Raw genomic sequence first — 12,084 nt, 5'->3', positions numbered from 1 at the left:
TCAGTGCTATTATAATGCTTCGCCCCCCCCTTCTGAGAGCTACTTTTACAAAATAAAAATAGCCATGAGCTACTCTTTTTTTCCTAACATTTATTGCCATTGTTTATTTCAACCTAAACAAAAGGAATACGCTGGCTTGTAAACAAAATGTTGGTCTCCACAACTCACATTTTGTATTGAAAACTATTTTTGTTCATCTGCATCTTATATTTCAGTATACATATTCTTCTCGCCCAGGTTTGGGTTTTTTTAATCATTAATGGAGCTACTTTAAAAAAAGAAAGTATTTTGTGTTTTATTTATACGATTGGTAACATTTAAATTGTACTTTATTTAGGAAGCAGATCTCCACTCAGTGTGGTCATTGTTTTTATGCTATGTTGTAATTTGTCATTTAAATAATTGTATTGTCTGAAGGGAACTGTTGTACAATTGCTGAGACTTTAAGCAAATATTATTTCAACCTTTGGTGAGTTACTTCAAATCAGCCAGCAATCTTCCAGCATCTTGCGAGCTACTGGTTAGAGACTCCTGCTCTTAAGTATTTACAAGCCTAATATCATTGTACCTTGAGAAGATTTATTGTAAAAAAAAAATAAAATAAAAAACTTTTAATGTACATTTAAAGGCCTACTGAAATGATTTTTTTTTTTATTTAAACGGGAATAGCAGATCCATTCTATGTGTCATACTTGATCATTTCGCGATATTGCCATATTTTTGCTGAAAGGATTTAGTAGAGAAAATCGACGATAAAGTTCGCAACTTTTGCTCGCTGATAAAAAAAAGCCTTGCCTGTACCGCAAGTAGCGTGACGTCACAGGAGCTAGTATTCCTCACAATTCCCCATTGTTTACAATGGAGCGAGAGAGATTCGGACCGAGAAAGTGACGATTACCCCATTAATTTGAGCGAGGATGAAAGATTCGTAGATGAGGAACGTTACAGTGAAGGACTTGAGAGGCAGTGATGGACGTATCTTTTTTCGCTCTGACCGTAACTTAGGTACAAGCTCGCTCATTGGATTCCACACTCTCTCCTTTTTCTATTGTAGATCACAGATTTGTATTTTAAACCACCTCAGATACTATATCCTCTTGAAAATGAGAGTCGAGCACGCGAAATGGACATTTAAAGTGACTTTTATCTCCAAGACAATACATCGGTGACACACTTAGCTACTGAGCTAACGTGCTAGCATCGTTCTCAAATGAAGATAGAAACAAAATAAATAAACCCCTGACTGGAAGGATAGACAGAAGAGCAAAAATACTATTAAACCATGTACATGTAACTACACGGTTAAAAATTCTCAGCCTGTTAAGGCTTAACAATGCTGTTGCTAACGACACTAAGGCTAATTTAGCAACTTAGCAACCGGAACTCACAGAACTATGTACTCTCTTATTTTTCTATTGTGTATCACGGATTTGTATTTTAAACCACCTCTGATACTATATCCTCTTGAAAATGAGAGTCGAGCACGCGAAATGGACATTTAAAGTGACTTTTATCTCCAAGACAATACATCGGTGACACACTTAGCTACTGAGCTAACGTGCTAGCATCGTTCTCAAATGAAGATAGAAACAAAATAAATAAACCCCTGACTGGAAGGATAGACAGAAGAGCAAAAATACTATTAAACCATGTACATGTAACTACACGGTTAAAAATTCTCAGCCTGGTAAGGCTTAACAATGCTGTTGCTAACGACGCTAAGGCTAATTTAGCAACTTAGCAACCGGAACTCACAGAACTATGATAAAACATTAGCGCTCCACCTACGCCAGCCAGCCCTCATCTTCCCATCAACAGCCGTGCTCACCTGCGTTCCAGCGATCAACGGCGCGACGAAGGACTTCATCCGTGGGTTTGGCGGCAAGCATCAGCTAGGCGTCTTCTATCAGGGTAAGTAGTCCTTGTTGTGTTGCTGTAAGTGTTGTACTTAGCCGCTAAGACACCGATCGATCCCACCTACAACGTTCTTCTTTGCAGCCTCCATTGTTCATTTAACAAATTGCAAAAGATTCACCAACACAGATGTCCAGAATACTGTGGAATTTTGTCGAAGAAAACAGAGCTTTGTGTATTGTGTCCAATAGGGCCCAAACACTTCCGTGCATTTTATGACGTCACGCGCATAAATCATATCCAAAGGAGATTTTCAACCGGAAGTGTGGCAGGAATTTTAAAATTGCACTTTATAAGTTAACCCGGCCGTATTGGCATGTGTTTCAATGTTAAGATTTCATCATTGATAGATAAACTATCAGACTGCGTGGTCGGTAGTAGTGGGTTTCAGTAGGCCTTTAAATCTCCTAAGTCAATGTTGAATATTGTCTTTTTAGTATTATATTCCAATACTAACAAATTGAAACAAAAAAGGAAATTACATTTTTGTGACATAGGAAGGCAACCTTAGCCCCTCTGTACAATAAATCAGCTAAGTGAGGAATATTAATAAAATAATGGAATGCACACTGGGAAGTGAGAATATCTATAGCGTTACGATTCACGCTTTTATGACAATTTTGACTTTTTAAAAAAATTTCTTTCCATTACGTCCAGTGTTTGAACTTCAGAGGTTATCGAGTAATGTTACATTACATGCAAAATATTTCATTTTCAGCTCGTCTTATTTCTCTTTTTACCAAGTGTGTTGTTGCAGGCACAGTTCAACTTACGCGGACTAATGACGTTCCAAATCAATTTTTGCATGACTTGTGACCAAATTTCAGTGTTACCTCACACACGCTGACAAAAATCAACGAGGAGTCGTGTTTCCTTTTCGGGATGGTGCTTTATGACAGCTTTAAATAACAACCAAATAAACAGTTGTCCCACAGTGTAGGTAAGGATGAATGGTTACATTGGACAAACATACATATACGGATGCTACATTACTTCAAAGAACAAGCTTCAGAAGGGTGGAGACTGTGGTTTGAAGGGTTACACCGTGAGAATCAGACAACATTGAGCAGAATACTAACTTCTGGATAAGAATGAATATGGCTCTAACTTGAGTCCAGTCTGACTTCCGCTGTACTGTCTCTGCTCCTTTGACATGCACTACTGGAGCTTTCATGCCGCAGCACACGGTTGGTACTGTCAGTCCCGTTTGGCACTAGTTGTCGACACAGTGAAGGAGAGATGATGAAATAGGACGCAACACTGCTACACTGCAGAAAAATTAAATCTAAGCAAGATTAAATATGTATTTACTATCGGTTCTTATTATTATTAGGGTCACTTATTAGCAACTTTAGGCCAGAGGTAGGTTACACCTTGACTGGTCACAGGTAGTCAAACATTCACACTTATGGACAATTTAATAGACAATGAACGTTTTGGCAGCTACATGGCGTTAAACATGCAGACTCCACACAGTGAGGCTCCAACCTGACATTTGAACCTGCATCTCCTCACTGTGAGGCAGATGTGCTAACCACTACGGGATCAAGATACTGTACGTCTCACTATGTTTGATCAATTTGCTTAAGCTAAGCATTGAAAGGAAATTTGACTTTGGGCATGTTGGAGGACCACTACAGTATTTCTGGGTCTGTTGACAGATAATTACCTTTGCCAAGTTATGTTTTTGTTTGGGTTTGGTTGTTTATTTGTTAACAACTTAACTCAAAATGGTATGGTCAGATTTTTATGAAACTTTCAGGAAATGTCAGAAATGGGACACGGAATAAGTAATCCAGTTTTGGTGGTGATCGGAATCATTGTCTGGACTAAGGAATTTTTACAAGATTTTTACTATTGGGGGATAGGGCCCGGTCGAGGTCTGCGCTCTACTCACGCTTTTTTGATTTGCTTATTTTAGTTAGTAGGGGTGTTTAAGAAAATAGATTCTCATGCTATTATTTTAGATTCTAAATAAATTCGAAACATTTAAAAATTCAATAAAATTAATTTATTTTTTTTTATATGTTGTTAGGCCATTTCCAAGCTTACTCACTGCGCACATAGGCCATACGCATACGCCAGCCTTTGTAACCTTTTTTGAAAATGTTCTATTATCATTTTTATACCAAGTACGAAAGTCGGTTGGAATCGAGAATCGCATTAAATCAAGAATTAAATTGTCACCCCAAGAATCGGAATTAAATTGTGAGATGTTGTAAAATTCTTACCTCTATTACATCGTAAAAAATCTAATATTAGTACATATTACTTAAAGGGGAATTGCACTTTTTTTGGGAATTTTACCTATCGTTCACAATTATGAGAGACGATGGATGTTATTTTTTTTTAATGCATTCTAAATATTAAATAAATGTGATCAAAAGTCTGCTTACAATGGAGCCTATGGGAGCCGCTGCCTATAAAGCCCTTAAAAAAACATCCAAACACCTCCGTTAGGGTTTTATATACACATGATGTTAAGTATATATGTAATGTAGTAACGAGCACATTTATAATAATATTTAATATTTACGTATTTTGATCATTTTAAGCATACGCATCACGTTTTCTTTTTTTTTCTTCATCACTTATTATTACTCACTGCTGATTTTATGAGACAACTAACATAATACAACTTCACTTACTGTACAAGGTCTGCTGTCATTAGGATACCGACTGCTAGGATGTTAATATATTACCATTTTGGTGAAGAATGTCTTATAATCTTTGCCAAGAAACGTGGTCGGGGCACGGTGGAGACCAAGCGTCTTTTCGTGTCGTTCTCGCCATTCCTGGGTCCTAAATGACTGTCAAAATGTACCAACTTGTCGGAATACGTCCTCAGCCATCTACTTTACAGGTGAGATGCATGATTTATGATCTACAATAAACTTCCAAGGAGCAGGGAAGCAAGGAAGCAGCAGACTACTTGATGACGTAAACATAGGCACACAAGGTAGTGATCTTAGTGCTGCTATAAATAATTTGTCTGCGTTAGCGCTTATAATAACAATATCACTAATACTTGGTTAATATTCAAGTCACGAAATGTTAATGGAGTATTGTTGGCGCTTTTTGAATGGTTATTTATTGGGTTTTACAGGCAGAAAAAAGGGCCTCCCATTGGCTCCGCTGTAAGCGGACTTTTATTTACGTTTAATATTTAGAATGCATAAAAAAAGAAAATCCGTCGTCTTGTCTTTCATAATGATTGTGAACGATAGGCAAAATTCCCCCCAAAAAGTGCAGTTCCCTTTTGAGATAAGCAACATGCACCAACATAGTAAGAAATCAAGATTTGTTTTTTTGTTGTTTTTTTAAAACCTTGATTTCATTTAATAAATCATGCTTAGATTTAATTTTTCTCCAACGTGGATCAACAAATGAGTAAAAAAAAAAACGAAACATGCCAGATTACCACACTTGCAAATGAAAGTACGGTAGATTAAAAAAAACAATAACAGGATTTTTAATGTGTGTAGAAAATGGATGCATTTGATTGAATATTTAAAAATATATATTTATGCACATACTCTTTTTTTGTACAGTGGCTGAACACTTGTCTGGTATTAAAATGAGAACTGCAAAAGTCAATTTGACTTTTTCCAGAGAGTATTATGAATTATAAAGTGATCATAAAGAGGTCACAACTGGGCCTTCCCTTTCATAAAATGGAATGCGGAGATAGATAGGTAGGTCCCTTCTTCACACTGGCCGCTATATAGAAAAGTAAGAGAGATCTAAATGGAATGACAAACGTTACCTTATGGCGTGTTAGAGAAGTACAATGGCTGCAGTCTGCTGACTGTCAGATAAGTGAAGTCGTTAAAAAGGTTATCCTAACAGTGTATGAATGATAGCTAAGTTCCTCTCACATCGCAGAGCACTTCAATTGCTTCAATTTGTAGTCCACTTGTTCACCGAGACAAGTCAACAAATGATGTCAGTCAGCCACATGTATGATTATTTTAAAGTCTATATCAATGACATAAAATTCTTGCAAAGCAATTATTCAGCTTTACATGAATCCTGAGTAACCTTTAAAAAAAAAAAAATGACAGGAAATGAAAATTCAGCATTCCTGATGTGAACTCAACACGACTGAAAGGACACGCGAGCATACACACAGATTGAGTACTAAAAGAATTACAAATGTGCTCTCTCTCTCTTTCTTCTGACCTATATTCTCTCCGTCGCATTCTTCCAAAAGAAAAGTTCAATTTTTCACTCACGTTCCACACAAATTGAAGCAAAGCAACCGAAAAAAGTGGGTGGCACACATGAGTAAGAGCATCCAAAAGGATGCAAATATAATGCTAATCCTCAGTCAACATGTCAATAATGTCTTTATGACTGAGTGAGATACAGTGTTTTGTGTCACCAGCAAGGAGAGAACTACACAAGCCAAGGCTCTGGGCCAAAATGGACTCAGTAAAGGTTCAGACAGGCACATCTGATATACATATATCTATATAGATATATACACTTGACAAAAAGAGCAATTACACTTTGGCTTCAGCACACAGTTTTTTATGAGCTGAACTGAAGGATCTAAAACGTTTTCCATGTACACAAGCATTTGCTGACAAAATATGTTGTATCGCCCTACTTCTTCGCTGAGATAATCCATCTCAATGTGCTGATTAGACAGCATGATTATTCATCCAGTAGCATATATGAGACAAAACAAGCTGTGTAAATATCAATAGGTTGTACATTATTTGAAAAGTACAGACATTTGTAAAATAATGCAAAACAAATGTATAAATAAATATTTCAAATAGTGGGGCCTTTTATTGTGGACATCCTAGGTCACACTTGCACATTAATCTTGATATGCCACACCTGTGAGGTGAATGGCAAAGGTAAAGTGCTCATTTACACGCATTTGTTGCTGTTAATTAGCTCCGGACAGGACAGTGATAAATGATTTTCCACTAAGTAGGAATTTTCAATTATAAATCAAATATTTTCAGAGCTAGACGATAAAAAAAAAAAACCTGCTTACATCCCCCCCAAATACATGTGTTCAACATAATGAGAGCCCTCTATACATTAAATAACACCCTTTAGTCCAGTGTTCCTTAACCATAGGGCTGGGGCCCATTGTTGGGCTGCAAGCATACCCTACAGGTATCTGTTTCTCAGCGGTGGTACGTACGCCCACAATGGCACTCACTTGTAATACACTTTTTCACCACTTGTGGCAGTAATGACAATTTCAAACAAACAAGTCATAAAAGTTTCCTAAACTCAAAAATGATGACTAAAATGGTGAAGTTGTATTTTCATTTGCATTTAAATGTTATTGGCAATTGAGTTAAGAAACATATTTAGTATCAATTTAGTTTATTTACAAAATAATTGTATGAAAATAAAATGTTTGTCAGTTATTTGAGTCCCTTCATATGCAGTATATTTGGCTATTACTGTTTTTTGTTAGCCTTGTGATTAACACATGATTTTACATCATTTGACAAGCTTGTAATCAGCAAGTAGGTTGAAGATAATTATTGAATAACATTAAAATAAAAAATAAGACAACTAATTCAGTGTTAATATCTCAGTAGGTCCCGGGCACCTCACTAGTAGAAAAGTTGGGCCCAGAGGTCAAAAAGGTTAAGAGGCCCTGCTTTATTCACCCTTTACAGTCTTTTAATCCGATATAGTAATGCTGCCTGAGGCTGAGACAATCTGTGGCCAGAATACTGAACAACGTGTGTCGGTTGTTTTGGTCTCATCTAGGGGCCAATACTACTGTAGTATTGATATTTTTCACTCCTTCAGTCATTTAATACTTAAAATTATTAATTCATGGCAAAAATGTTGTTGAATATGCTTAAAAAACAAAATATTCTGCTATGTGGTGAAGCTGTAATAACTGAAGTGCAATGTGGCGAGGGACGATTGTGATCCATCCATCCATTTTCTACCGTTTGTCTCTCTCGGAGTCATGAGGGGTGCTTGAGCCTATCCCAGCTCCGCTCGGACGGAAGGCGGGGTACACCCGGGACTAGTCGCCACCTCATTGCAGGGCCAACACTGATAGACAACATTCACACATTAGGGCCAATTTAGTGTTGCCAATTTTGAGAGAAATAGGCCTTTTGTGTACATAGAAAAACTGTTTTTCATTTTTGAGTTCAGCTCATAAAAAATGAGAGCAAAAGCAGATGTGTTGATATTTTTGCTGTGTGTATATGTATATATATTTATTTCTATAATTCAAAAAAATAAACCCTAAGCTGAGGCTGAAAGAGTCTTAGCTTGGTCTTTCCACATCTGAACAGTTCACTTTGGTAAAGGGGGTCAATCCTTTTTGCTTGCTTGGTTCATCCTCAACCTCTCCTGCTTTGTTTTTGTTTAAATAGGACTTGTTTTGTACCTAAAGGGAGGTGTAAGCGCTTTGCATTCAAGGCACCCGAGGTCATTCCAACGCTCTTCTCCAACACCCTGGACCTCACTCTTGGTGCTTCTTCTTGGAGCTGCTCTGGGACTCTCCACAGGGTCAAAGTGCATAGGAGTTGGGCTCTCACTGTTGCAGTGAGGATCCGCTCACAGTGGTAAGGCCGTTTGTTTTGAGCATCCAAGTGTCTGCACAGTGTTCAAGGTGTGTAAAGGTTGTGTGAGGGGAGGATGTCTATTTAATGTCAGTGTGTGTGTGCTTGTGTGTGTGTGTGTACAAGGCTGTTGGGTAAAGAACGTCTTCTTCTCCACACATTTGTTTATTCCTTGTGTCACGCTGCGACACACGTTACTCCCCTTCCTCCTCCTCCTGGATGACCTGGATGTCATCTGATGGTGAAATTGGAAGGCTGGCCGGCAAGCCATCAGGCGGCTTGCCACCATCTCTGTCTTTATCTTCCTCTTCGATTTTCTTCTTCCACACTTTGTGGTTCTCGGTCAGGTGCTGCATGATGCTGCAAAATAACTGCCGGTGGCTCTTACTCCTTTCTGCAAGTCAAGAAATACAGATGAGTTGTTTAACTGTGACATAAACACAGTTTGACGGGAGACTCACTTGGCCGCAGATCTTCCTCCATCTCTTCATCCTCTTCCTCGTCCTCATCATCAGTGTCGGAGTCAACCCGCCCCTCGTCATCTTCATCCGATCCGTCTCCATGGACCCAGCGGCCAGGGAGTAAACCTGCGGCGTCGTAGGAGTTACAGAGTGGTCCAACTATGTGTGTGATGAAGGACTCCTGCAGCTTGGCCAACTGTGGGGAGGAGCGGTCCATGAAGGGGCTGATGGGTAATCCCAGCCTCCCTTCTTCATCGCCCTGCAAGTTCAAACAAAAAATTTACATCTTGATGGGATAGAAAGGGTTTTTTAATTTGACACCCCAAAAATGAGCTTGTACTTGAAATGTTGAACATTAATAACACACTTTGGACAAGGGGTCTGCAACCGATAATATCAAGAGACATTTGCTGCCTCTTGCCCTAAATAAAAATAGTATAGAGCCTCAAAACGTAACACAGGTTATACACTTCTAAAAGTTTAAAAAATATATATTTTTCATTTTACAGGAAAATAAATCTGTCCATGTGAAATTTAACTATTTCCCTTTTGGCAAGTATTCAAGGTGACCTTACCAAAGGGGTTGCACACTTGAGAAGCTGAACTGAACACTGGCTTCCAGTCTCTTTTACTTGCCTTCCTTGCAACTCAGAACTCAGTCAGTGTGCTTTAATGCCCTCACAGTAACTTTAAATATGCCTCAGCAGTCAACAATTGTGTATTGAAAATGCTTTTTCCAAAATCTAACCCTAATGCTGGAATTTAGATAATTTAAAAGTGCTCAGCATTTTGTGTGTCAAGCTCTAAGAAGCGCACTTTATACATAAACAGTGTAGACAGTGGATGCCAAAAACCATATACATACTCTTCACAGTGGAAGAAGAGGGCAAAAAAGGTTAAACTTATTAGCTTAGCTAAGTGAGTTGGATTGCTCACAATACCCTCACATTTTGGCAGCAGAATCATGCATGGTTAGCATATTCACTGAAGAGCAAAATTAACCGGCTGACTTAATTTATTTAAGATATGTCCCAAAGCCTGCTTTACCTTTTTCTTACAAAGCTGTCCTCCATAAAATGATAAGGGTATGCATTGGGCTGGACAAACTCGTTAGTGTGTCCCAATACAAAATAAGGGCTACTGAACTAGATTGTTTTGGGGGCCACATTTCCAGAATGCTAAGGGTCAGGGGGCTGGACTTCTCTCTTCACTATTAGTCCTATTTTGTACATTCAGGGATCCAAGTGAGGTAAAACAAAATAATATTAAAGGAATTGAGCCAGGGTTCAAGGGGGGCTTTTGGGGGGTTGAAGATATTTTATTATTTCTTTGGAAAGCTTTTCCTACATATAAATTATGTCAAAATGCAAGACAACTTACCACTGGTTTTGTCTATTAGATTCTATAAACTGAAAGCCACAACTATTTTTTATGACTGTACCAAAGCATCAATAGCTCATTGTTTTTGTTGAGAAAATATCTTCACAACACCATATCGGGGGCGGCATGGCGTAGTGGGTAGAGCGGCCGTGCCAGAAACCTGAGGGTTGCAGGTTTGCGCCACGCCTCTTGACATCCAAATCGCTGCCGTTGTGTCCTTGGGCAGGAAACTTCACCCTTGCCCCCAGTGCCGCTCACACTGGTGAATGAATGATAGGTGGTGGTCGGAGGGGCCTTAGGCGCAAACTGGCAGCCACGCTTCCATCAGCCTACCCCAGGGCAGCTGTAGTTATCAAAGTAGCTTACCACCACCAGGTGTGAATGAATGATGGGTTCTCATTTGTCTGTGAAGCGCTCTGAGTGTCTAGAAAAAGCGCTATATAAATATAATCCATTATTATTATTATTATTATCCATTCCAAAAATGTACGACAGCATCCATAGTTAATTTCATTTCTTCATTGTTTTTGTTGAGAAAATATCTTCACCACATCAATACAAGCCATTACATCCATAGTTTGTCATTAGTTCAGTGTTTTGTTTGGTTTGAGAAAATCTATTCACTCCATCACTATAAGGCAATTCATGAACACATGAGATATGATGGCTATATTTGACAGACGGCAAGATTTTCTTCAGCATCTTGTCACCACGACTAACGGAATTCCTTCTGAAGACCAGCTACATTGACACCTCTGTTCAGAAGGGTGGAATCCCTGGAGTGCCTAGAACACACTAGTGTCGTAACTCCTCGGAGAGGCACGTGAGAGGAAAGGGGACCTCACTGTGCTATGGCTTGATCTCGCCAACGCATATGGCTTGTTGAGCTTGCCCTCCACCGACATCATGTTTCCAGCAAAGTTTCAGACCTGATTCTGGATTACTACAGTTACTTCAGGCTAAGATTCACCGCTGGATCAGGTACATCGGATTGGCATAGGCTTGAGAAAGGCATTATAACCGAGAGGAAGATCAGCAGCTACCTGCAAAGATGGCTCAGTCTACCACACAGCCTAAGCAGCTCTGCTCTGTATGGAACCAGCAACATACTGCTTTTCCCAATCAGTGGCCTCACTGAAGAGTTCATGGTGTCCAGAACACGGGAAGCATTGCAATACAGAGAATCCAAAGATCCAAAGGTGGCATCAGCTGGTATCCAGGTGCAAAGAGGCAGGAAATGGAATGCAAGCAAAGCCATAGATGTGGCTGAGTCCTGGCTGAGGCAGAAGGCACTGGTGGGGTCCATAGCAACAGGGCGTGCAGGCATTGGCTACTTTCCGTCAACCAGAGTTGACAAGGCCCAGAGCAAGGAGCGTCATCATCTGATCCAGGAGGAAGTGCGAGCTGGTGTGGAGGAAGTACGAGCTAGCAGGATGGTGGGAATGGGGCAGCAAGGAGCTTGGACTAAATGGGAGAATGTTCTGCAATGGAAAATCACCTGGTTCAACATCTGGAAAGCAGACTTTCATCGAATCAGGTTCTTAGTCCAGGCTGTGTATGATGTCCTCCCAAGCCCAGCAAACCTCCATGTCTGGGGTATAAAGGAGACACCATCCTGCCCCCGCTGCTCAGGACGGGGCTCCCTGGAACACGTACTTAGCAGCTGCCCAAAACTCTTGGAGACGGGCGCTATCGCTGGCATCACGACCAGGTGCTTAGGGCAGTCGCTGACATCATCGCCACCGTCATTAACACCAAGGCCCCCA

At 39.7% G+C, this 12,084-nt stretch overlaps 1 protein-coding gene across 1 annotated transcript in view; it reads right to left on the bottom strand.

Annotated features, from left to right (window-relative positions):
* Positions 1-2,792: 2,792 nt before the first annotated feature.
* Positions 2,793-12,084, bottom strand: part of pde3b (phosphodiesterase 3B) — a 184,921-nt gene continuing 175,629 nt past the window's right edge. The window contains exons 15-16 of the mRNA XM_062029010.1: positions 8,939-9,197; positions 2,793-8,871 (exon numbers count right to left, since the gene is read on the bottom strand). Coding sequence (XP_061884994.1) covers positions 8,672-8,871; positions 8,939-9,197 — 459 coding nt within the window. The 3' untranslated portion in view covers positions 2,793-8,671. The remainder of the gene's footprint in view (positions 8,872-8,938; positions 9,198-12,084) is intronic.

This window comes from Entelurus aequoreus, linkage group LG02, assembly GCF_033978785.1.
Source record: "Entelurus aequoreus isolate RoL-2023_Sb linkage group LG02, RoL_Eaeq_v1.1, whole genome shotgun sequence".
NCBI lineage: Eukaryota > Metazoa > Chordata > Actinopteri > Syngnathiformes > Syngnathidae > Entelurus > Entelurus aequoreus.
The sequence above is the reverse complement of the archived record's forward strand: the minus strand, read 5'-3'. Positions and strand labels throughout refer to the sequence as shown.